The 26,808-nt window shown below is 54.2% G+C and overlaps 1 protein-coding gene across 1 annotated transcript in view; it reads left to right on the top strand.

Moving 5' to 3' along the window:
• The window catches only part of SHF (Src homology 2 domain containing F), a 63,051-nt gene that overhangs the window by 15,721 nt on the left and 20,522 nt on the right, over positions 1-26,808 (top strand). The window contains exons 2-4 of the mRNA XM_077828735.1: positions 12,372-12,501; positions 19,849-20,067; positions 23,527-23,664. Coding sequence (XP_077684861.1) covers positions 12,372-12,501; positions 19,849-20,067; positions 23,527-23,664 — 487 coding nt within the window. The remainder of the gene's footprint in view (positions 1-12,371; positions 12,502-19,848; positions 20,068-23,526; positions 23,665-26,808) is intronic.

Genomic DNA, 26,808 nt, shown 5'->3' on the forward strand with positions numbered 1-26,808 from the left:
TTGGTTCTTGGTCCTGTGCTATTTAACGTTTTTATCAATGACCTGGAAGAAAACTAGTAAAGTTTGCAGATAACACAAAAATTGGGGGAGTGGTAAATAATGAAGAGGACAGGTCTCTGATTCAGAGCGATCTGGATTGCTTGATCAACTAGGCACAAGCAACCAATGTGCGTTTTAATACAGCTAAATGTAAATGGATACATCTAGCAACAAAGAATGTTGGTCATACTTACAGGATGGAAGCTCTGTCCTGTTTCAGTGACTATGAAACAGACTTGAGGGTCGTGGTGGAGAATCAGTTGAACATGAGCTCCCAGTGTGACCCTGCGGCCAAAAGAGCTAAGGCGTCCTGGGATGTATAAACAGGGGAATCTTGAGGTGGAGTAGTGCGGTTATTTTACCTCTGTATTTTGCACTGGTGGGACTGCTGCTGGAATGCTGAGTCCAGTTTTGGTGCCCACAATTCAAGAAGGATGTTGATAAATTGGAGAGAGGTTCAGAGAAGAGCCATGACTATGATTAGTGGATTAGAAAACCTGCCTTCTCGAGAGAGACTCCAGCAGCTCAATCTATTTAGCTTAACAAAGAGAAGGTTAAGGGGTGACTGGATCAAAGTCTATAAGTACCTCCAAGGGGAACAAATATTTACTAGTGGGCCCTTCAGTCTAGTAGGGAAAGGTCTAACACCATCCAATCACTGGAAGTTGAAATTAGACTAATTTGGACTGGAAATAAGGTGTAAATTTTTAACAGGGAGAGTAATTCTGGCCTTTGAATCTGTGTACCTCCGAGTCTGCTGTGGTTTGCATTTGCCAGTGACACTCGATGCTCATGATGGGTTTGAGGCTGGTGGGCCTGTTCAGAGCAGCTGTCCAGGACATCCCTGAGGTGATGGGGGTTCTGAACCTTATTGCTTTTAGGTGGGCCTGGAGCCTGCCTGCCTAGACACTGCATCCCCTCCCCCACCCTGCTCACAGCTAAGCCCCTGGCCTGCCTTCCTGGCTTTCGCAGCCCAGCTCGTGGTGACCCAGCTCGTGGTGAAAGGAAAGGCTTTGAACTTTCAAGAAAACAGATGTGGCTCCTCTCCCTGCTAGGAAGCTGCCTTATTGGCTGTAACTTTACTGCCACCATAAAGAGCTCTGAGGTGCTGCTGTGGCCTGGGTGAGCCAGACAGCCTGAGCATCTCCCACAAAGCAAATGCAATGCCTGTGCTTCAGAGCCCCCAGGGCGCTGGGAAACCCCAGCCCTGCGCTTCCTCCCGAAGGCTGATCAGGGAAGATTCACTCTCTAGGAGCACAGGCAGAGTGCGGGTTGTGTGTAAACGCTTGCTTCTGGGCGTGTCTGTGTTTGTCCCTGGCCACCTGTGTGGCGTGCACATGTCTGTATGTCTGTTCATGTCCACACGTATGCCTGCCTGTTAGAGCGTGTGCGTGAGTGTGTGCACACTGCAATCGGGGTGCATGATTACAGCACGGGTAGACATCTCGTGTGTGTGTGTAACAGAGGGAGGGGGATTGTGTCTGGGTCTCTGTGTATTTGCACGTCTGATTTGAACGGGATGCACGTTTATAAGATATAACTCCCCACCCCTGAATCTCAGCCCTGTTTCTAGGGCTACAGGAATTGCCAGACTGGATCCGACCCGAGGTCCATCTAGCTCAGTGGCCTGTGCCAGCAGCTGCAGAGGGAGTGCACCAGATGTGGGGTAACCTGCCCCCATGCTTGTCTCACTGGCCCCTGATGGTGAGAGGGTGGATCAGCCCCTGCGTGTTCTTTAAGGATCTGTGCTCACACATCCTGTGTGGCTGGTGGGTCTCCCCACCCCATGCTAGTGACTTGGGCTTTGGCCTCCAGGGGTCAAAGTCTGACCAGCACCGGGCTTTGTCCTGCTGACTGCGAAAGAACCAGCACCACCTCAGGCCACCCCTTGTCTGTGGAGCAGAGGCAGGGACACGCAGGCTCCTCTGTCTGGACACAGTTCCCTTTGCCCTGGGTTCTAGGCACTGCTGAGTACCCATGGTGCTTCCTGTGCAGTGGCTGGAAGCTGCTTGACTCTAGCAGTTTCTAGTTTGGCTGGGGAATGCGCCCTACGGCCCATTTCTGCCCTGCCCCCATAAGCTAACAGTGGGCCCTACTCCAGCTCTGATTGTGGTGAGTCTGTGGCTATGGTCCCAGGGCCCAGCAGCTGTGGTAAACCCGGTGTCTTCTTAGTGGCAAGCTGAGCCATGGGTTTCCTCCCTATGTTGCTTTGAGCTGTGTGCTGCTCAGCTCTGTGGGCTGTGCTCAGCTCTGTGCTGGTTAGCCAGCTGGGAGCCCAGCGTTTAGGAAATGGCTGTAAATAGAGCGTGGCTGGGCAGGCGCTGTGCTAGGAAGCGCCGTACGCTGCTTGTTCCTAGGATGGCTTTGAGCTGCCAGAGAACAATGATAGCAAATTTCCTGCCTCCTGATGCAAGCCAGAGGCTGGCTGTTCTTGGAGAGCTAGCTCAGCTTGCTGGCAGAGGGCCAGGCTGGATTGATTTAAATCATTGTTTCCATTTGTGCATCAGTTACTTGAATAAAGTTATTTTCTAAAGAACGGTGCATGCTCAATGGTTGCTATAACTCTCCAAATGTGTTGACTTACAGCGAAATAGAGCCTTTACGCTAGATTTGATACAGCTTTTTACTACGTAGGGGAGTACACTATAACTATATACATTTATTTAAGCAATTATATAGCTTCATATTTTCATTCTTACTAAATTTTTTAGTTATTTTTTAGTATGTTAGGAAATGGTATATTGCTTATTTACTAGATAATGAACTTTTTGCTCATGATATCACATCTAGCTGCATTAGCATGGTAACTGGAATTTAATTAAACACACAACACAGCATATAAAATGTATTTTTAAGTAAAACAACCTTCAGTGTTTTGGATACATGGACTTCTCTTATCAAAACATGTTTCACATTTACAACTAAATGATTTATGAAACAGAGGGGTTAACTGTAGTCAGTGAATTAAACTGATTAATTGAGGTCAGCCTGGGCAAATGTTCAAATATGCCAGAGTGAAAGTGACTGGAGCTTAAATTCCTAGTCTCATCAAAGTCTCTTGAAAATGAGACAGACTGCAAAGTTATGTAGGCTGGCCTGTGCGCCCTGTTTATGAAGCTTGACCTCAAAAGTGAGGTGTTTCCCCCCAATTCTTTCTTTATATAGAAAAGCAGCTTTCAACTCAGTGTTTTCATAGAGGCTCATGGATTCGTTTTTGTTTTTTTTTTAATTACATGTTTTAAGAGGTTATAAGAAGTTCAGGCCAAACCATATTTTGTATTAAATTCTGATTTCATTTTAAACAGGTTTATTTTTAAAAAGAAAAAATTATTAGCATTTAAATGACAAAATAAAAAAATCTGATTTAATTTTTTTTTTAAATCATTGATTTTTATTCCCCCTGCAGAGGGCCCTGTGTGCTCAGGGCCAGGAGGTGCAAGCTGCTGGAGATTTCCCCTTCCCCTCTCCTCCCAGCAAAGTTGCTCTCAGCCCCAGAACTGACTGACTGGCCTTGGTAGCTGTGTCTGCTTGTCTCTGTCACTGGGGGAGTGGGTGATGGGCCAGGCACAAAGGGGGCTGGGAAGTGCTGGTGTCTGAACATGGGGTGGCTCCCTGGGCCCGTGGAGCCCCTTCCCCTCAGGCTTGTGGCTGGTTTGCTCTGAGGACTGCTGGGTAGCTCCGCCTGGACAGTCCAGCTCCCTCTTTGGGGGAGAGGCTGGGTGAGGCTCCATGGTAAGTTGCACCCCTACTGCTTTGTTTCCAGTCAGGCTCTTGGAGGGCTGCAGGGCCTGGGGGTCAGTCACTTCCACTTCCTGGCACCCGGGTGGCCTGTGCCAGGCAGGGTGTTTGCCTTGAGGCAGGGGGGCAGCTTTGAGATCAGCCTCAGCTCCTCAGGCACTCAACCTGCCCCCTCCCTCCTGGCCTGGTCCTGCCTGCTCGGCCTAGCTTCAGGCTCCCCAGTAGAGCAGCTGCTGTGGTGCCCCCGCCCCAGGGACCCTTGGTGCATCTGGGATTCATAGCCTGGCTTGTGCAGGCACTGCCCAGGGCAAATGGAGCCCCGTGGGCCTAGACAGGAGGCGCCCTGCAGTGGCGGGTGTGAGGATTGCTCTGCCTTTGGCTTGCCCCTCCGCTAGTGTTGAAGGCAACAGGCAACTGCCCTGCCGAGCACCTATAACCCTCTTTACTCTCATGCTGTCCCAGCTGTTGCTCCCAAGTGCGGTGGCCCTGATGCTGACGCGAAGCATCCCTTCACTGGATGCCTGCTCACACCCCACTCCCTGGCTTTGCTTGTGTAAGGGACTGGGGCATAGGCAGTCTGGCCTAGTAGGCACAGCTGGGCTGGTGTCCACAAGTCGAAGGCCATCACGAGGTGGCAGTAAACAAGCTGGTAATTGCTAGAGTCAGAATCAATAGGCAAGAGTCAGGTTCAGAGTCAGGCCAGGGTCAGAGCTGGATATCTGAAAGTGAGGTGAGGTCTGGCATTGCTGCAGACTAGAAGTCTGCATGGATGCCCAGACAAGTCGTTTCCTCCCCCCCCCACCCCCCCAGCGTTAAATAGTGAGCATGGGCCAATCGGAATGCCACATGGTGCTATCCCTCTGGATTCTTTGGGCAGTACTTCCTGCAGCGCTTAATATCACAGCACTCCTTGGATGCGGCTCTTCATGGCTTCCTCGTGGTGATGTGGGAACATCAGCTCTGCCAGGTTCGGAAGACCCGGGTTCTAGTCCCACAGATCCTTGCTTTACTCACTCCCTTCAGGGGTGCCTTTCCTCTGGGTTGGCCCCAGGCCTGGTTTGGCCAGATGGTCTTGATAAAACCTTTTTACCAGGTCCGGTGCATGGACATGGGCAGCAGGTTCCCAAGAGCACTCTTCACTCTTCATCCCTCCCAAGGGATGAGGTCGTAGTCTCCCTCTCTGCAGTTTAGAGTCTAGCATAGTATGGACTATGTTCCTCATGCCCTTGGACATAGTATGGCAGGGGTGGCTGTTGGAACCAGCTGGGAAAGGAATCCTCCATGTAAGGCTTCAGAAGGGATACATGAAAAGCAGGATGTAGCTTAAGGAACCGAAGGAGCTGCAGTTTGAAGGTGACAGTGTTGATTTGTTGACAGATCCAGAATGGTGTGAGGAACAGGTGTCTAGTTTGCATGACTGCCTGTTTGTAGGCCAGTGTTTGGCTACAAACAGCCCACTGTAAGGGCCTTTCCGGTGTTAACGGTTCACCTACTGCTTGTAGTCCTTTTTCGCATCTTCGAGGTGTCCATAAGCACCTGAATATGATGAATTCATTGGATCCAGTTGGTGGCTGCTAGGTTCGGGGAGGCTTCTGGCAAGGCCGGGCGGAAGCCATAGTGGAATCTGTAATTTGCAAAATAAAATAAAAAGAAGATGACGACTGTTCTGCTCCTTGGAGGCCTTGTCAGCATTGTTGTATGAGAACTCGGCACAAAGCAGGAGGGAGAACCAGTTATCTTGATGGCAGTTGGTAAAGCACGTTAGGTATTGCTCTAGTGCTGGTTTCTCTCTCTGTCCATCTGTTTGGAGGTGGTATGCAGAGGATTTTCATGCCAAAAAGCTTGAGACAAACTGGATCTCGGTCCAAGTTGTCATGGCAGAGAAGTGAACAAAGCCGAACTACTAGGTAATGGTGATCATAATGTAATTAAATTTAACATCCTTGGGCAAGGGGAAATACCAAAGAAGCCCACCACAAATGGCTAGTTAAATGGAAATTAAAAGGAACAGTCACAAGAGCGAAATGCCTGCAAGCTGCATGGAAACATTTTAAAAACACCATAATAGAGGCTTAAATTAAATGTTTACCTCAAATAAAAGAAAAAACAGTAAGAGGACCGAAAAAATGCCACCATGGCTAAATAACAGCATGAAAGAGATGGTTAGAGGCAAAAAGCCATGCTTTACAAATTGGAATGTGACATTCCTTATGTAAATATGGTTATGATATGAATGACATAACTGAGATATACTTCATGCAAGATGGCTCATGTAAGGTATCCTTGGAAAGGTTATGATTTACTGAATGTGATTATCCAATTATCCAGCCTGTATCATTTCTGTATCTGAACTTAGGAATATTAACTACATATCAGTATTTCAAATGTGTTACTTTGGGTGTCAACCCCAACCAGCCCTTCAGGTACAACCATGGAAAGCCAGACTGGGCTAATGGGCCGTTAGCAGAGACAATGGACTGTGAAAGAGCTTAGTCTTCCTGTGGACGCTGGAGACAGTCTACGAGCAATGGCTGCCACGGCCATTCAGAGACCAGGGTCCAAGTCACCTGGTACTGGATACCCCTCCTCCCCTTTTGGAATGCCAGTGGTTTTCCACAAGAAGACAAGGGGTTCCCACCTTACACAAGAGTTATATAAGGCAGGGGAGTGACATCATCGTGGTTCTCTGCTTCCTCATCCAAAAAGACACTGAAAAAGACCTGGAAGCAAAAACTGAACTGAGGGGTGAAGGGTTGAACCCAAGGTGGAAGGGCATCTAGCTTGTGAATAATAATATCTGAGGTCTCAAGAGGGAGACCAGTGCAGCTGCCTTTCAGGACCTTCTGTAATCTGCCTGCAACAATATCTAGGGTGAGAAATACTATTTATAACCAATTTCTTTAGTGAAACTAGCTTAGTTTGTGGGTTTGGTTTCATTTGCTTAGTAATCTGCTTTGTTCTGTTTTCTACCCCTTTTACCACTTAACATCTGCCTTTTATAGTTAATAAAATTTGTTTTGTTTATAATATAACCCAGTTTCTTTAATTTCTAACTGGGAGAGGGGGAGGAGGGGAAAAATTGTGCATACCCTTCCTTCGCATTGAGGGAGGAGGCAGATTTCATAATATACCTTTGGGTCTGCACTCCAAGGGAGGTGGACACTTAGTAAGTCCCTTAAGCTGAGTCTTCCCGGAGCTGATCTGCAGCTGGGTTGCGTGTGTGTTAGAGGAGGCTTTAATAGCCTGGCTCAGCAAGACAGGTTAAAGGGGGTCCATGCTGGAAGAACAGGTAGACTCAGTGCTATCTCAGCACATCAGATGCTTCCTAAGGGGCATAACCTGTCCAATGGAAGTCAAATCCTACTGAGGAAAATAGAAAGGAACATAAACTGGCAAGTATAATTAGGCAGGCCAAAAAAGAATTTGAAGAGCAACTAGCAAAAGACAAAAACTAACAGCAAAATTTTTTAAGTACGTCAGAAGCAGAAAGCCTGCCAAACCAATCATGGGGGCCAATGGACAATCGAGATGCTAAAGAAACCCAAGGCCATTGCAGGGAAGCTAAATGGATTCTTCGCATTGGTCTTCACTGCAGAGGATATGAGGGAGATTCCTACACCTGAGCCATTCTATTTAGGTGACAAATCTGAGGAACTGTCCCAGATTGAGGTGTCATTAGAGATAGTTTTGGAACAAATTGGTAAATTAAACAGTGATAAGTCACCAGGACCAGATGTTATTCACCCAAGAGTTTTGAAGTGAAATCGCCACTTCAGTCCACCAACAAACAATGGGGGTTCTTCCTGCCAATGTTGCTTCTCTGGATAGAGACAGAGTGAGTCACGGATGCTCTAGATCCAGAGCCTGTCGCAGCTGCAGTTCCATCCGACCACTTTTGGCCATGCGGCTGAGCCACAAGCTTCCATTCTGATGTACGTGTGGCCAATTATTCAGAAGTGTTGTGCGCTGCTAAAGAGCGGCTGTGCTCCTCCCCAGGCACGGCTGCATTGCAGCAATGATAGCTGCGAGTAGAATGATTCCTTACTGTTCTCTGTAAAGGGCTTTAGGATTGTCTGGCAGGGAAAACACTAGAGAAATATAAGATATTGTTTATAATCATAGTTAATTGTCAGTCTTCTTTTTGTTGTGTTTTGCCACATCACTGACAGAACATGTTTACATGTAAATATTCCTGCACTGACAGAAAACTCATTTCCTGCACTAATGCGGATGTCCCCATGCGCTCTGGGGCGGGTGAATCCCATGGTGAGCTGGGGGCCCTTTGTGAGTAGGGTAGGAGCTGCATGGCTCAGAATGGACAGCATGAGAGGTATTCCCATCTGCGGGGCCCTGCTCACTTTCCTGCTGTGTTCCTAGGCTCTGGCTATTGTTGCTTGGTTCACAGGACAGGAAGGAGGGAAAGGGTTTGTTTTAAACAGATTATAATGAATGGACGTGACTCAGTGTCATGCAGTAAGTGACCGTGGGATGGCGCTGTAGCACCCAGGGGCCTCATCCACATGCATCCTCTGAATGCAGCATTGGTCCCTAGGGAGAGAACTGTCTGAAGTCGAAATGCTGGAACAAATATGACACTGCACACAAGGGACAGGGGTGACTGCACAGTGCTGATACTGCTGGAGATCCAGTGAGCACTGCGGGTCTGGGATGACAGCACAGAGCTTATACCGCAGAAGATCCAGTGAGCGCTGTGGGGCTGGGGTGACTGTGCAGTGGTGATACTGTAGGAGATCCAGTGTGTGCTGCACCTGGAGATGGAGATGAAGATGAGAAGTGGAAATGAAGCACATCATGCTCGGGGGACCAGTGGAGGTGGCAAGGCAGGTCAGATACTGCTTTGCACAGCTCGCAGGGGACAATGGAGAATCAGGGAATCTGGGAGGATGGGGGCACAGTCCCTGAGGTGGGAGGCGATGGGGTTTGATCTTCTAGAGAGGGAGGACAAGTCATATTCATGGTGTGGGAAGATGAGGCAGGTTTGGGTCAGGGTAGGGTTTCAAACTGATGTTGGGACCATCTGGGCTCAGGATTGTGTGGCCCTTTGGCCCTGGGACTGGTCACTTTATGTTGGGCTCTTCAGAGGCATCCGGTCATGGGACAAAAGGGGCCATGGTCCTGACAGTGCTGAGCGTGGGCTTCTGACTGAAGGAAGGCTCTGCAGGAAATGGGACTCTGAGCACAGAGCCCTGGCCTGTGCTCAGCCCTGGAACGAGCCAATGCAGCATCGTGTGTGGACAGGTGTGACCCCTGTATCCAGCCTCTGCCTGGGACGATGGGAGATCCCAGTGTCAGGTGTCTGAGGAGGGGGGACTGCGCGCCAAGTCTGGGGGCACTGGCTGGCACTGCCAGCCCAGGGTGGATATGGGCTGAAGAACCAGAGTTGGAATAGACCCATCAGCTCCCACTCTGGGTCCTGGGCAGGCCTGGTCCTTACAGTGTGTCACTGCAGGTCTCCTGTGCTGGGGACCTGGGTGGGGGCTTCAACCCTTTCCTGGGCAGCGGGGTGGTGGTGGTGATTCCGCAGCCCAGCCCAGTTCATTGTCAGGGCTTGGCTTCAGCCTGGCTAGTCTAGAGTTTGGCGGAGGGGTGTAGTTGAGTTGCCTAACACCATTTTCAGTGCCAGTCTGGATGCGCCACAGATATTGGATTCTGCTCTGGGCTCAGCCACACCCACTGAGGCTATAGCCCAAGAGGGTCTGGCTGCTGCTCAGGCCCCATGTGCAGGGGCTAAGCGGACGAATCCGCCTTCCCATCCAGGGCTGCTCCAACTCGCTTCTTGGCTGTGCCTGCCCCTGTGGTCCTTAGGGCACAGGGCCTGGGCCCTGCCCTCCACCCTGTAGCCGCCCTCCCCCCCCCCCCCCCCAGTTATGTCTCTTGGCAAAGGCCTCTGTGGCGGGGGAGTTCCCAGTGGGCCTGTTGCTCCATGCAGCAGTTTGCCGACAGACCTTGGCAGGGGGGATCCTGTCTTGTGTGCGCTGGGCGGCGGGTTCTGCCAGCCTGTGAGGAGAGGGAGATGGGGGGTCTGCAGCCTGCAGTGTCTGGAGCAGAACCGCATGTCTGCAGCCCCTCATTCAGCTCGGGGTTTCCCTGCCCCAACCCAGGCTGCATGTGCCAAGGCACGGATTCCTCTGTCTGCTCTGTGCAGCGTCCCTCCCATCAGGGGCAGTGTTCAGCGGAGCTCTGTGAGAGCCTCGCCTGTAGGAGAGCGGAGGGGACAGCCAGGGCTTTCAGCCCCAGCCAGGAATAATGCTGGGGCTCAGGCTCCTGTCCCCTTCCTCACACTAACATAGCATCTCCCCTGTCTCTGCATCCAGGAGCGAGGCTTGTGGCCCCCACGCCCTCAGCTCTGCCTGGGCTTGGCAGCTATTGGTTTTGTTGTGCAAGCGACAAGCGGTGGCTGGCCGTGTTCCACAGCTGCCTGAGGGGCTAGTGCGGTGGTGCCTGCTCTGAGTAGCAGGTGATGCCTGAGCTGGCCAGAGCCCAGGGCAGAATCCGGCCTCACAGCACACTGGCTTGTCTGACTTTAAGAATCCCAAGCCTTGGGGCTTCCATTACTTGCCTAGAGCAGTTTGTCTGCAGCTTCCTGGCACAGAGCGCCCCTTGCTAATTAGTCTAAAGGTTCCCAGCTTCAGATCCATCCCATTAGTCCCAGTTAACCTCCTTGTAATTACCCTATCTCTTGGCTGTTTTTGCCCTTCAGGTGCTGCTAGCAGTGCTCTTTGGCCAGGCTCTGTCTATCCGGTTCTTTGGCTCTGTCCCTGTAATTTGGCTCCTGGGTGTCTCGCCATCTCTTCTGTTGCTGATAAAACTCTCGGACTGTCTTTGTGAATACCTCCCCTTGTGGGCTCTCTGGTCTGTGTTATCCAGAACTCGGGGTCTGGGAGCTCCCACATCTCCCACCTTCTTGCTGCCCAGGAACGCAAATAAAAACACATTCATGGGCTCTGCTGCCTTTGTCATGAGGCCTATTCATATCTACTTGTCCCAAAATGGTGCAAATGCTGGGATATTCATAGCTGATCTGGAGGGAGCCCTAGAAAATACCCAGTGAGAACATTGTTGACCTGCCACCTCTCCTAACCGGTGTTTACAGTATTCTTGTTTTGGGGCTGCCTGTCCCACAGTGTGTGCAAGAGGAGTGTGCTCTGTGTCAGTTGTGGGGCAGCAGCAAGGTGTGTTTGCATATGTATCTTTCCAAACTTGCACATAATAACTCTGGATAGTCCCTGGGAAGCAACTTGCCCAGCTCCTGGTGCTGCAGCCCCCCATGGTAGGTCAGTCAGTAACCCAGCCTTGTGCACCCCCAGGCAGGTAAGCGCTGTAGCGAGTGTGCTCAGGAAAGCCCAGTGCTGGTGCTGTATGATTGACAGTTGTATCATTAGTGAGCATCTGATTAATAAAAGCGCCTTAATCTGTTTGGACTCCCAAGTCCGAATGCTGAGGGACAAAGACTGGATGGTTCTCATGGGTGGGGCCTCTGGCTGGCATCTGGGAATGCAGTCTGGCTACAAGGTGTCCTGATCTGCCCTGCCGCTTGGTTCATGGAGCCAGCCCGGCTCCTGGCTCAGAGCCAGAGACAGGTGGGAGCGCCCCATTTGCCCAGATCAGTGGGTGATAGGCGTATTCGGCCCACAAATGTACCTGTGTTCTCAACGGTTCCTGATCTGTGACCTGTTAGCTCCCTGATGCGCTGAGCACTTTGCTGGCCATTCTCCAGGCCATGCATCCCTGCCCAGGCCCCCTACCGCCTTTCATTCACCAGCTCACTCCTTGCTGGGCAGAGGTTCAGTCTGCTCCAAGTAGGGCTTAGGGACACTCTGGGCATTTGGCCAGTGACTTCCTTGGGGCCAGGATCGTGGCTAGTGGTGTGAGCCAGGGCCTCTTTCAAGCACGGCTCCCCACATCACTGGCACAGGGGCGGCAGAGCCAGTGGGAGCGACCCAAGCCCTTGGGTAGAAGCTCGCTGGATTTGCAGGGATGGAGAGAGACATACACATTAATGTGCAGGAGACAGGATGTTCCAAGGCTTTTCCTCTGTCCCCATCCCCCTGTGGGCACTGAGATACTGCAGGGAGGAGGTTCACTCTGCTGGATACTGACCATTTAGACGCCAGCCCCTATCCCTCCCCCTCCCCAGGGGCCCTCCCCCGGCAGCTAGCTGCCTGATCCCATGTACCGTCAGCAGGGCTGGTATGAACCACTGCTGGCAGCATCTTTCATCCTACACTGCACATACTGCCCCACCCTGCTCGGTTCCCATGGCGGTCAGGAGACCCTGTGGGCTTGAGAGGGAGGGGCAGGTTGCGATCTTCAACAGAGAAATGCCAGGCAGCTGGAATGGAGCAGGAGAGGGCAGCTGCCCAGCTGCCCGGAACTGACTTGAACATTTCAGCAGCTTGCTGACCAGTGGCCTATGAGTGTATTCTGTGACCTGTGCAGGAGTAGAGAGTTTACCCAGCCTGAGGGTAAACCCCACCTGGCCTCTCCTTGGGGAGTGTCCATGCTAGGTAGAGTGGAGCAGGCTGTTGCAGGGTCCTGGTCTCTAACCCTTCTTGTCTTCTCCCTGCTGGCAGGTGATTGTCCTCGAGGACTATGCGGATCCCTTCGATGCCAAGCAAGCAGCCAGCTGCCAGCCAGGGCAGGAGAAGGTGGCAGAAAACGATGGGTACATGGAGCCCTATGAGGCCCAGAAGATGATGGCCGGTAAGGGCAGTGTTTTGTAACACTGGAGCAGTGCTGCTGAGCTTTGCTGGCTGCAGGCTGTCCCCGCTGACCTCTCTTCACGCAGCCTGGGACAAGGGCCTGTGCTGGGCTGTAGGGGAGAAGGGTCCTTGGCATTACATAGACTTTGGCCCTCGCTGCAGGGACGTAGGCCTGGCTGTGCAGCGAGGGCTGCACTGGTCTAGCGCACGGCTTTCCTATCATGGCTATAACTAGCCTGATGGGCAGAGCCCGTGCTGCCAGGCATGCCCTGCTCAGCTACTGTGCACAGGGACTGCTGTGTCCATGCAGTGCGGTGCTGGTTTGGTAGGGGCACAGGGCACTCGGAGTGGGGGGGGGAGGAGGCTGCTTCCAGGCTGTGCGTTCTGGGTGGTTTTCACACGTTCGGGGGTGCTTGCCGGCGCTGTCTGGGACTCTGAGACAAACTCCCATTGTTCCTCCTGCTGCATCCCATCATTCTTCTGGTTCCCAGCAGCCCAGGCCATGTTCAAACAGCGGCAAGCAGCACACAGGAGTCTCTGCTGGGCACTGGGATGCTGACTCCTGCCAATCTGTAGCTGGGTGGCGTAGGGTGAGATTGTCGATCACCATGACGGTGCCACCCCAGGCAGCTACCCGCAGGGGAGACACATGCACCCAGGCAGATGCTCCTTGATGTATTCCTAGACCAGCTGCAGTTGGTGGAGCAATGTTTCTTGGCCTGGGTGACAAGCAGGGGCGGGCTTGGCAGGCTCATGGGGCAGAGCTGGGATGAGCAGCAGGGGCGGGGCGGGGAGGGCTCATGGGGGCAGAGCTGGGATGAGCAGCAGGGGCTGCAGAAGGCCACTGCCCTGCACGGCTGTGCTGTGCAGTGTCCCTTGCCCTGCCCCGCCCCGCCCCACCCCACCCTGCCTCGGAGCTGCAGCTCCAGGCATCAACACAAGGGTCCTCCTCTGTGAGGGGCTGCGCATGGCTGTTACCGTGATGAAGCCCCAGCTCCCAGTTGCTCCTGGTCAGTAGCCAATTGCTTTGATGTTGGTAAAACAGGTATCGGGGCTGCTGGCGGGGAGCGTGGGCTGCTGCCCAAGCAATGCACAGGAGGGTGGCAGCTGTGAGCTCTTGGGATTCCCAACATGTGTAGGGGAGTGACACAGACCTGCCCAGGCGGGTATATTACCCCCGGATCTAGCTGTGTTTTCAGTGTGTGAATGAAGGGGCTGGGTGGGGTCTCTGCTGAAAGCTACAACAATTTTAGAGATATGTAATGTAGAATATCTCCCCAGTCGACCTTGGGTTGAAGGACAATGGTCCGTCACTGTGTCAGAGGAGACAAAGAGCACAAGGTGATATCCATTGAGGTGACTGTGGCAGCGAGGGCCATCTCAGGAACGGTGGCTCCCAGCCTCCTCGCCGGACAAGCGCTGTTTAGAACCGGTTGGGGTGAGAAATCCCGGAGTATACAGGAAAGGAACTTGTTAATAAGAGGAGGCGCTAGTGTGTGTCTTACATTTTTCTTTTACTTGGAACCTGATTTGTCCAGATCTTTTCCTCGCCTTTATTCTGAATCTGCACTTGGAGCTCTCTTAAGCAAATGTCACTAGAGACATGTCTGAGTCCCTCATGCTGAGGAGACGTTGAACTGAGCTGAAGTTGGTGAAGTGGGGTGCACTGCTTCTGCGGAGACAGCGGGTCGGTGTACCTTGCGGGCGTCCAGAAGAAGGGGGACTGGCCACGCGAGTGTAACAGAGCGAGAGCAGGTGTATATTGCTAGCCTGCAGACAGAAAGAGTCGGGGTTCGCAGAGCCTGGAGAGAAGTGCCTGTGTTGACCACAGCCAATGGCTGGGGAGAGTTTCCTTGTGGGGGGCACAGACGGGCTCCCTCCTGCTTTGAGCAGATGGTAGCAGTTCACCTCAGATCTGAAGTAACCCTGACAAGTGTCACACGGGGCCATTGCTGGGACCCAGATGCATGTTATTTTCTCCCCCTCCAGGCTTTGGAGTTCATTTACAGAAAGGGGTGTTGCTCCATGTCCTACCAGGCGTGGCAGGTTGCCTGAGCAGGGTCATTAACATGCATTTGGCCCCTGATGCCAGGAGCTCAGAAACTCACCCACTTCATGCCATGAGAAAGGGCAGTGGATGTTCCCATGGACATTAATGGTCTCGTGGTTCCAGCTGTGGTCGCTTCCACCGGATAGGGCCCCTCGTGTGGCCAGGAGAAGGCGCTGTGAAGGGACCTGCAGAGCTGCAGAATTGCTGGCGAGGGAGAGGTATCTGAAAGGAAAGTGAAGGTGTCTCGTCACAGCTGGAGACCTCCGAGAGATCTGCCTTGTGTGACTGGCACTGGGTGTGTCCCACCCGATGCTGCCCCGCTGGCAGTGGCAGCATCTCCTTTGGACTGGCGAGGGACGGGTGCTCAGCAGAGACTGAAGGACGAGGTGCAGCAGGAGGAATAATGGCAGTTTGACCCTGAGTCCCACAGTCACGGGCCACTGCTGGCTGGGGTTGGAGCTGGATGGACCCTCCTGCTCCTTCTGAACAGCCAGAAGAGGGGCCACCAGACCCCCAGGAACAAGGGTCAGGGAGGCTCATAGTTTGAGAGCAGGGTTCAGGAGAGGCCAGTGGGTGTGAGACCCCTTATGGACAGTGCTCATCACATGCTGGGCCTGCACACCAGAGTATATTCCAGCCCTCCTCACTGCACTGCAGTCAGGTGGCTTCCTGGCCCCCCCCAGATTGGGAACAGTTGAGCTGCTCCTGGGAGGGGAAATTGTTTTGTACTAGCCCTGGCGAGATGCAGCGGGGGTGCAAGGATGGGACCTAGAGGGGGAATTCTCTTCTTGGCAAGCGCCCCAGCATATGTTCCTCCAGGGAAGCGCCGTCTGCTCGCGTTCTCTGTTTCCAAAGCGTTGGCCCTAGCTTTTCAGGAAATGGGACCGCATGCCAACACAGGCAGTGACTAGGGCTCCTCGAGCGGTCTCGTTTGCACAGATCGCACTTGAGGTTCAGGCAGAGCGGGCGCCTCTTGAGTGGGAACCAAGCGGACACAGGCTGAAAGAGCAGCATCGTCGGCTATTTCACTGGGTCAGATCCAAGCTGTGCAGAGAACCAGCGCTCTCCTGGTGCTCCCGTGATGCCTCCTGCACCGTTGGCGTGACCGATGCTCTGGCAAAAAGGAAGAAGAGAATTTGCTCTCTCCTGCCCTCCCAGCCAGCTCTGTTCAGCCAATGGCTGGGAGCGTGCCGCCTTCAGAGCAGCAACATGCCACAACATGGGAGTGTTTGGGTTCTAATTGTCCTTGCGGCGTTGGATGGGGGGCACTGTCTGCCCTGTGTGGTTGTGGGAGTGACCAGGGGCACCTGGTACCCACTGCGCTTTGTAGCACCTGGCTTGTTTTGGGGGCTGGGGCCAGATCAGAGAGCCCCGTGTTCTCCAGCAAACGGGTCTGTCTGGGTCACTTCCAGTGTCCTTTCTAGCACGTCCCTGTTCACCCCTGCCTGGCCCTCCACCTTGGTCCCCCGTCCATCTGTCGCTCGTGCCTGTCTGGTCCCATGAGCCCTTTCCTCTGGTTTTCTGCCCTCTTTGCCATCTTCTGGGATTGTTCACTGCTTCGCTGCCTTCCTCACTCCGGGAACTGGCCAATGGGAGTGCGGAGCCGGTGCTCAGGGCAGGGACAGCCTCGTGGCTCCCACACCTATGAGCTGGACCTGCTGGACCCTTCCAGGGTGCATCACAGAGCCGAAGCTGGAGGTTGGGACTGGCCTGCCTTCGCACCATAGCAGCACCAAACGGACTTTTAACAGCCCAGTTGGAGGTGCTGACCAGAACTTCCCCGGTCCCTTTTGGACCAGGTGTTCCCAATGTCACAGTCAGCAGTGACACTCAGCCAGTGTTGTAAAACAGGAGATTTATTAGTTGATGGGAACACAGCGTAGAACAGATCTTTTTAGCACAGAAATCAGACTGACCAGTTTCCACCAGCCCAGCCTCAGTCATGCCCCGCTGCCCCGCCTTCATACTTTGTCTCTTTCCAGGGCAGCCAGGTCACCTGGTCTTTTTGTTCTCCAACACCTTCCGCTGGCTTCTTGCAGAGGAGGGGGCGGGCCATTAGTTGCCGGGATACACAGTGTTGGCCATTCTCTGTGCCCAGGCAGCCAGTCAGCATCACACCTGCTCTCTTGGGGTCTCTGCAAGGATCACACCCCCTTATCCCACCACAGATACTTGAGTAATACATAGGGGAAACTGAGGCACACGCAGGATTCAGAGAAAACATTAAGAACATTCCCACTTCGTCACAGGGCCCCATGGACTGATACACTGCATTGCGATGTACCAGGATGGTGCGGCAATGAGGGAACCCCATTCCATGGGTAGCCCTGGTTGTTATGCTTACAGGAAGCACACCAAATCTTTTTAAAAAGGGAATAAGGCAATACACCGGGACTGGCATCTTATTTTCTCACTCCCTTCTTTTTGCGATTAGGCCCATCTGCTCAGCTGGCCTCTCTTATTTACTCACACCCTTGCATACCTCACTCATACAAAGAACAATGATACATCCGTCTACTAAGCAATTAGAGGAAACAGCGCAGAGACTGTTGAATACTTGTCTAACAAGCAGCCCTGTAACAGCGCATCATGATTTTGAAACAAACCCATCTCATTTACTCCTTTAATTCATAAGACAAATTACCACTAACTTAATAAATCAGGGCAACTTTGTCAGCAATTTTTATTGGGGACGTGGTCAGTCAGCGCTGCCTGGTGACATGTGGGGCAAACTCGACTGTTGCCTTCGCCCGCAGTGCTCGGGTAGGGAACCAGGGGAGGGAGCTGCATTCGGGGAACTGTCTGGCTGGCGTTGGAGACTGCTGCTCCGTGTTCATTGGGTCCCTCTCACTTGTACACACAGGCCTTTTCTCTTACTCAGCCTGTCTCCTGCAGCCCAGACGCACTCCTGGTTCCACTGGGGTGAAGTTGCTCTGGCAACTGCAAGCGCGCTGGGGACATAGGCCCCTCTCCTCCTCCCTGGCAGAGCTCTGCCCCTTTGCCCCTTTGCGCTGAGCAGCCTGGGCTGGGGGCCTGCTTGGCACTGTTTGTTCCTGGGTCACTGTGCCCCAGATGCCCTGGAGATGGGGGCAGCCTCTACACGGGGACTTTTGCTCTGCAGTCTGAGGCCTTGCTGTGTTGTTGGCAGCTCCAGAATTTCCTCCCTGTTTGAACCTGCAGCTGCTCCTGGGTCTAGCGTGGGGTAGGGAAGGGCAGAGGTGCACTTTGCTCAGCACGGCTATGCCTGCCCACCCCGCGGCTGCCCACACTCCATAGTGGGTGCATATGCCATCTCTGGCCTCAGGGAGAGAACTAGGGCCAAGGGCCACAAGTGTATTTCAAACCCCGGTAGCTAGCATTTGCCCTGTGTCGCAGGCAGATGCTGGAGCTCGAGCTGTGCCCCTGGCCCTGTTCCCAGCGCCACAGACAGGTGGCATGCTCTGACACGAGTGTGTCATTCTGCATGGAGTGACGCCAGGGCTGTCCCATGCTTCCGCCTGGAGAGCCAGGTTCCGATTCACTGACACTGGCGAGGGCTGGGGATTGCTAACTGGGTAATATAACATGGGTTTATGGGAAATAGATCCCTGTCATACTAGCTTGATATCTTTTTTTTTTTTTATAAGATCATAAATTTGGTTGATGAAGGTGCCAGTGTTGACGTTAACGTGCTTAGACTTCCATAAGGTGTTTGACTTGACATCACACGACCTTTGGATTAGAAAGCTATAAAATAATATGGCACACATTGAATGAATTAAAAGCTGGCCAACTGATAGGTCTGAAAAAGTAACTGTAAACGGGGAATCGTCATCAGTTGGGTGTGTTTCTAATAGGGTCCCTCAGGGATTGGTTCGTGGCCCTTGGCCCTACACTATTTATTATCGTTATCAATAACCTGGAAGAAAACATAAAATCATCATGGATCAAGTTTGCAGATGACACACACGTTGGGGGAGTGGTAAATAAGAGAGGACAGGTCACTGATACAGAGGAATCTGGGTTGCTTGGTAAATTGGATGCTAGCAAACAATATGCATTTAATAGGGCTAAATGTAAATAGATACATCTGGGAGCAAAGAATGTGGGTCATATTTATGTGATGGGGCCTCTATCCTGGGAAGCAGTGACTGAAAAAGATCTGGAGGGTCTGGTGGATAATCCGCTGAACATGAGCTCCCAGCATGATGCTGTGGCCAAAAGGACTAATGTCCTTCTTGGATGCAGAAATGGAAATCTCAGGTAGGAGCAGAGAGGTTATTTTGCCTCTGTGTTTGGCACTGGTGTGACTGCTGCTGGGATCCTGGGTCCAGTTCTGGTGCCCGCAATTCAAGGAGGATGTTGATAAATTGGAGAGGGGTTAGAGAAGAGCCGGGAGAATGATTACAGAATTAGAAACCTGCCTTCTAGTGATAGATGGAAGGAGCTCAAACTGATTAGCTTAGCCAAGAGAAGGTTAAGGGGTGACTTGATCACAGTCTATAAGTATCTACATGGGGAACAAATATTTAATAGTGGGCTCTTCTATCTAGCAGAGAAAGGTCTAACACCATCCAGTGGATGGAAGTTGAAGCTAGACAAATTCAGATTGAAAATAAGGTGTAAATTTTTATCAGTGAGAGTCATTACCCATTGGAACAATTTACCAAGGGTCGTGGTAGATTCTCCATCATTGTCAATTTTTCAGTCACGACTGGATGTTCTTCTACAAGATGTGCCCTAGGAACTATGATGGGGCAGGTCTCTGGCTTGTGCTATACAGGAGATCAGACTAGATGATCACAGTGGTCCCTTCTGGCCTTAGAATCTATGGGAAAAAAACCCTGTATCCTCTTCCAGGGCCAGTCGTTCCTCTCTACGGTTCCTGGCTTCTCTGGAAGGTGTGTGCAGGGTTCTTTACCTTGCAGGCTGGGGATTATGGGAAGCAGAGTTGGAGCATGGGAACCCTGGGATCAGGGGCTGGGATGCAGGGCACAGGGATATTCTGGGCATCCCACTAGGTGGGGCCCAAGCCCGACACATCACAGGTAACTCTCTTATGTTCTGGCACTCAGTCTTGTTTAGCGAAACGTCTCCAATGCTCCAGAGAGCCTCTCACGCCGCCTGGGTCTCTGTATCCAGCCCCAGCCCTGGCACTGCAGGTGGCAGCCCTGGCCCAGCGTGGAGGGAGCTTGGCAAGCTGTGACTGCAGCTGGTGGTGGAGCCCTGAGCCATGCGGGGCAGGGGGCTCAGCCGCTCAGTGACATGGTCAGGATTTGGAAAAGAGCTCATGGTGTTCTCCCTTCTCCCTCCTGCCAGAGATCCGCCTGAAGGGCTCCCTCGAGGCCCCTGCCCAGCCGCTGCCCCTGTACGACACACCTTATGAGCCGGTGCCCAATGGGCTACCCCCAGACAGCGAGCGCCCATCCTGTGCCCGGCCCAGGGAGTCGCGGCTGCCCCAGGACGATGAGCGCCCACCCGAGGAGTATGACCAGCCCTGGGAGTGGAAGAAGGAGCGCATCTCCAAGGCCTTTGCAGGTGAGGGTGGCAGGGGCAGGGTCCTGGCATAGTGTTCAGCTGCTTTGGCCTGGCAGGGGCAGCCTTGCTGGGTCAGCCTGGAAAGGCCTGACATTGCCAGTACCCCCCTGGGTCTCATGCTCCAGGAACCCCATTCTTAGGGGCTCCCCGTGGCCCCCCCTTCCGTGTGGCATGGGGCAGTTCCAGCCTTCCCTGCCCTGCCCCGCCCCTGGGCTCACATGCGCACTCATTGCCTTCTGCTGCCTGACTCAGTGTCCAGGTTTCCTGGTGTGGCTCTGAGCCCTCCAGCGGTGGGGCATGGGCACCCATGCCGCTCACATGGGAATTCTGGACTTGGGCCCTGGCAAGGAAACTTTTTGTCAGTCTCTGCGGTGAAGCTGCCCGTCTGCTCTGGGCCTCCCTGGGAACCAACTCCTGCCTGTTCTGCCTGGCTGATCGTGGACCCCAGAGTTTCAGCCCCTGGTGCTGGGGGTCGGGGGGGATGGCAGATCCCTAGGGCCCTGCTGGCTGCCATGTTATTGTTCCCTTCTTCCCTGCATAGTGCTCCTGCCCCAGGGACAGGACCTCCACTGCTCCACCTCCTGGGCTTCCCTGCCCTGGAGCCGCTGCCCTTGGCTGTCTCTGGGCCTTCGGCTTGGGAGTCCCAACCCCCTTCCCCCCAACCATTCATCTCCCTGCTGGGGATTGATCACGTTTAGGCTGGCTAATGGGGAAATCCATGCAGCACATTAGCGCCTGGCTCCCCCAGCAGCGCTCGCTAATTGCCGGACTCTTATCTTAGCTGCAGTTTAATTGCAATAGCTCAGCTGTGCCAGGGCATGTGAGTGAGTGATGGGGACCAAGGCTGCCTGGGCCTGGGCACCCCTCTCTGCTGCGGGGTGCCAGTGGCATCGGGCATGAGCCAGGGTTGGGGCTCAGCACCAGCCTCACTGATTCCTGATTCCTCGGCTTCGCTGGAGGCTCCCCAGCTTCCTTGGGTTTGCCTGAGAACCCCATCCCCTTCCCTCTGGGTCCACACAGCCCGTCTCCCTGGTGGATACCCATTCTTTGTCCAGACCTTGGGGCAATGCCCTCCCATTAGCACTGGGCTTGCACCCTTCCCACTCCCCATAGCATGGGGCAGAACAGGTGCCTCGCTGCATGCCCTACCCTGGAGCTCCTGGCTCCTGCTTGGGGTGGGGATCTGCTCTGCTGGTGCCCAGCAATCACAGCCCTCTGCTGTCACAGCTCTGGGCTCCCGCTCTACCTCCCAGCTCTGCCTGGGTGGTCTCAAAGCCCTGTCTCGCCATCTTTCCATCAGGCAGCATGCGTCCGTGGGGCAGGGCCCAACCTCACCAAGCTGGTACTAGTGCTTAATAAATCAATCCTGGCAGCATGTGACCAGCAGTGAAGCATCCCACAGGCAGTGTCTGAGTGGCCATTGTTAAGCACCACAGTTAACATGCGGTCAAGGCCAGGATCTCACTCCTCAGGCAGGTGCTTTGTTATAGGTATTGTTAAGAGGGGCATCAGGGGTTGAGTCCCACAAGTAGGGGGAGGGGGAAGGCTGGCCTGCTACTGAGGATATAACCTAGTGCCTGTCCTGCCCAATCCCACACCCCAAGTCAAGCACTTCCTGCAAGCACCTCTTCCTGTGCACTGCGTCGGGGTGGGGGACATGGGGCCTCTCCCTCCCGACCAGCCAGCCATGGCAGTGGAGCTGGGTGTGGCCTCCATGTCCCTTGCTCATCATGTCAGCTGCAGCCAGGGGGCTGGGCGAGTGCACGCCACCGCTCCCCGCAGTCCTGTCAGCCCAGGGGCAGGAGGGAGCTGTGCCCCACTTGCCTGTACACCCAAGCCCCAGTGTCCTGGAGCAGTACCCCCTCAAGGAAAGCCCCCTGCAGAGATGTCAGTAGAAGAGGTGGGCGGTTTCCCTTGTGCCCAGGCTGTGCAGGGGCTGGCCTCCTGGGCATGGGCTGGCTTGCTGCTGTCCCTGATTATCTGGAGGAGTGGTGTGGGGCTGGCATGGCACATTGTAACAGCACCCTGGGGTGGCAGGAGGGGATTGGTCCCGTGCTATGCAGAGTCCCCCGGGGCTCTGCTCGCTCAGCTGAGTTCGGTGTGTGTGATAACGCTTGCTCCGTGCTCACTCCCTTAGCACTAGGCTCTGCACCCCCATGGAGCTGAGGGCTTGGCACTAACCCCGAGCCATCCCACGGGCATGGCCCCATTTCCTGGGCCACTGCGCTGTCTCTGGAGGCGGGGCACCATTCGGGCCTGGGGTGCAGCGAATTCTGCTGCCCACTCTGCTGGCCCGCAGCAGCCATGCACCAGCCATGAGCACCACAGCACAATCCCCCTTGGCCATCTGGGAGTGCTGGGGTAGGAAGAGCCTGGGAAAAAGGGAGACCAGCCAGGAGATTGAGGAGAGGGGGACATGGCCATGCTCTGAGGTAGGATTCAAGAGGTGCTGAGATGGAATTGAGCGGGACAGGCCAAGGACAGGGAGTCAGGTGCCCCCCTTTTCCCTCAGCTAGGAGCCAGGGACCAGCCTGGGCTGCAGGCAGGAGGGGCAGACAGGGGTGCTTCAGGGGCTGGCAGAATTGGGAGCTACTGAGCTGTGGAGGGGGCAGGACCCCAGGAGGGGGAGCATGGTAGGAATGTGGATGGGTGCCAGCCAGGTGGGAGGAGAGGTGGGCTTGTGGGAGTCTGTGCAGAGCTCCGGGAGAGGTCACAAGGCTGTCATGGGGAGCTGGAGAACACCTGCCAACGAGGACGGGGTGATTGGGAGGGGTGGGTGCAGCGCTTGGGCTATCCAGAATGGGCTTTAGGTCTGGGTGTCCCCTGCTCTCTGGCAAGAGCCCGGGTGGATGCGGGGGCACAGCTGGGGGCACTGAGTCTGGGTGGCCAGACGCTCCCGCCCAGGGACCACAGTGCTGCGAGAGCCAGACGTATGGTGTGCTGGGATGCTGACGATCTGTCCCTGGCTCTTCCCTGGCCCAGGCAGCCCCCTGCGCTGGTCTGTAGTGGGGCAGCTGCTGCCAGGCTGTGGGTGCAGCAGGGCTGTTTGCTGAGGGCTATGCCCCCAGCAGAGCTCCTCTCGTGTGTAGCGCTGCCCTAACAACTGCCTGGGCCCCGGCTCCACGATGCAGCAGGAAGATCCAGGTATTTCCCGTGACTCACCTTATGCCTCTCACCCTGCCCCATCTGGGCACTGCCCTGCACACTGGCATCTAGGGCAGGTGCTGGTTTGCAGCCTTGACCAGCCTGGGAGTGCCAGCCTGCAGAGAGGAGCTGGAAACCAAGTGTGGGGCTGGGCACGTGGGGACTCAGCATCTCCCTCCATCCTCCGCTCTCCCCACACCACTTCCTGCCTACCTCCTCTGGACCCTGGGTGCCGGGACAGCTTCAGCCAGCTCACGTGCGCGTGCTCTCACTCTCTCTCTCTCTCCCCCCCCCGCCTCCGCTGCTTCTGTCCAGTTGAGATCAAAGTGATCAAAGACTTGCCGTGGCCTCCCCCTGTGGGACAGCTCGACAGCGGTACAAGCCCCCCCGATGGCGAGGCCCATGCCCCTGCGCACCCCAGCCAGCCCCAACACAACCACGAAGACACTAACGGTGAGTCGCCCTCAACTGTGCCCAGGGCCACACGCTCCCACAACCTGGGGGGCTGCTGGGAAGCTCCAGCCAGTGCAGCGCATGGCTCCCTGCCCCACATGGGCAGCTGCGTGGGTTCCCCTAACACACACCCATTCTCAGGGGCTGAGCGGCAGCAGCTGCCTGGCACAGGGGCTCGCTGGACGTCCTTAATGGTGCCAGCAAGAGCAGGGCCGGATTAATCTTTTGTGGGCCCGGTGCCAAGCATATTTGTAGGCCCCCATGGAGGCAGTGGAGCATGGCACGGGGAGGTCCCCAGAGCAAGGGGCCAGCCAGAGGCAATGGGACATGCATGGCAGGGGCGGCCCTGCTCTGCCCAATGCAAGGGCACTATTTATAAACTGGCAGTTGCCAGACGCACAGTGGCCTGCCCAGCCCTGTGCTGCCAGCATGCCACTTCCCCTCGGGGGCAGGACCTGCCACACCACACAGCCCCCCTCTCCCCCGCCCAACACCCCCCGACTCCCTATGGCCAGAGACCCCCTGGATCCACTATGCCGAGCACCCCACAGCTCCACCCACAAATGCACAGCACTCTACACAACACCACCCCTGCCCACAGCCCCACCACAACTGCCCAGCACCCCAGAGAACCCCACAGAACCCCCATTCCCTAGTGCCCCAATGCACACAGATCCTCCCTGCCCCTTCACAGCCCAGCACCCCCCCAGACTTCCCACAAACCCACTCCCCCAAGCCCTGCCTCCTGGCCACACTCACTGGCCCCGCTGGGAGGCAACCTTGTCTTCCGGGCTGAGCCGGCAGCACAGCCAGGGCTGGTCCCTTGGGAATGGTGTGATCAGCCAGGCCAGGACCTGCCTCGTCTGGGCTCCCTCAAAATGCCCTGTCCGAATCCCCCAGAATGCACTGTTCTGGTAGCTGTGCTGGGAACTATGGGGTCGGTACCCAGAGGGCATGGCAGCGGAGATGGATTAGGGCAGTTTGAGCGTGGCTGCAGGGCCCTGCCATGAATGAGCCGGGCTGGTGCAGAGTGAACCCCAGTCACGCTGGGCAGTGTGGACAGGGGCAGTGTTTGTCCAATGCCCCAGCAGAAAGGCAGGAAGTGGGGGTTAGTTCCTGCAGGGGGGTGTGGGGAACCTGCCGTGCTGTGCTGGAGGATGGCAGTGATGGACCAGGCTTCCCAAACCCCGCTCCGAGTGGTGGTGGAGGAGGCTAATCCTGTGAGCAGTCCCACTCCCTGTGGCTCTGCACCACTGGTGCGGCTGCCAGGACCAGTGTGTCAGGACAGCACAAAGGGGAATCTTGCCATGGCTGGGTGATCAGCAGGGCACCTGTGCAGCAGGGCTGTGCTGCTGAGTAATGATAATGAACCCTCAGGAGGAGAGGGAAGCAAGAATCATCCTGTGAGGAAATAATATCCACTAACAGGCCGATCTCTGGGATGGCTCTAAGCTCATTCCTGCTTCTCTGATGCCCAGTGGGGCTGTCAGAAAAGTAGGCAAAAAGTTGGCTTTAGGCTGCATGGGGCAGTGGGTGCAGAACAGCTGCTGTACCTGCCCCCTCCCCCCCCCCCGCACACACACACAAGTGGCAGTGTGCTGGCAGGGAAAAGTTATCATTCTGATTTGTGTTCCAGTCACGGGCCAAGACCTCGTTGTGCTACTTTCTGTAACCCAGTCTCATTCTTCAGGGCTTCAACCAGTCGCTGCCAGGGGTGAGGAAGGAGTATTTTCCCCACATGCACAATTGGCTCCATGTATTCTGGATTTTATTTCACTTTCTTCTGAAGCACCAGAGATTGGCCACAGCTGGAGATGGGGCACAGGATGGGGTGGACCAGCATTCTGAGGTGTCACAGAGAATCTTCTTTCTTAGATGCGTGGGTAGCGGGTCTTGCTCACATGCTCAGGGTGATCAGATTAGGGTCAGGAAGGAATTTCCCCCCAGGTCAGATTGCAAGAGACTTTGGAGGGGTTTTGCTCTCCTCTGCTGCATGGGGTGTAGTATCATCTGAGCATATCCCGCCTAACGAATTTCATGCCATTGCAGGGGTCTTAGGCACTGTTTCACCTCAGCACTCCTGTTCTCTGCCTGTGGCTCACAACCGTTTAGTCTCCTGAGGGCTGAAATGTTTTGATCTAACTATAGTTCTTGGGCTCAGTACAGGGGTAACTTTCTGTGTGTTATACAGCAGGTCAGACTTGACAGTCTAATGGTCCCTGAGATGCTGTGAAAGTAGGAAAAGATGGTCCCTATCCTGCACAGTTACAGACCAAGACAGGAGGTGACGGATTTGTGGATTCATAGCATTTAAGGCCAGAAGGGACCATGCAATAGCTAGACTGACCTGCTGTGTAACACCAGCCATTACATTTCCCCCTGTATTGAACCCCATAACTTGTGTTGGGCTAAAGCATCTCCCAGAGGCCCCAGTCCAGATCTAGAGACCTCAAGAGATAGAGACACCAACATTCCTGTGCTGGTTTGTTCCAGTGGCTAATCACTCTCCCTCTTAGCAATCTGTGTCTGATTTGAATTGGTCTGGTAGCTTCCAGCTATTGGTTCTTTTTCTGCCTTTGTCTGCTAGATTCTAGGGCCAGAATATCCAGTCTTTTCTCCCCAGGAAGGTACTTATACACCATAATCAAGTCACCTCTCAATCTTCTTTTTGATAAGAAGATTGGGATCTTTAAGTCTCTCCTCGAAGAGCATTTTCTCCATCCCTTTTGTGGCTCTTTTCTCCCATTTTTCAGATGTGGGCTCTAGAACTGGATGCTGTATTCCAGTGTCTGTCTGACTAATGCTGCATATGGAGGTAAAAATCACTGCCCTACTCATGCTTACTACTCCCCTGTTTATACATCCCAGGATCTCATTCACTCTTTTTGCCACAGAATCACACTGGGAGCTCACATTCAGTTATTGTCCACTACGATCTCTAAATCCTTTCCAGAATCACTGCTTTCTAGGATATAGTCCCCCATTCTGTAGGCATGGTCTGCACTCATTGTTCTTTTATATTGCTGAATGAAAGTTATATATCAATCATCCCATAGTTACCTGGCTCATCCTGCTTGCCATTTTTGAATATTGGAACATTAGCACTCTTCTAGTTTTCTGGAATTTCCCCAGTATTCCAAAATT

Source organism: Eretmochelys imbricata, chromosome 10, assembly GCF_965152235.1.
Source record: "Eretmochelys imbricata isolate rEreImb1 chromosome 10, rEreImb1.hap1, whole genome shotgun sequence".
Classification (NCBI taxonomy): Eukaryota; Metazoa; Chordata; order Testudines; family Cheloniidae; genus Eretmochelys; species Eretmochelys imbricata.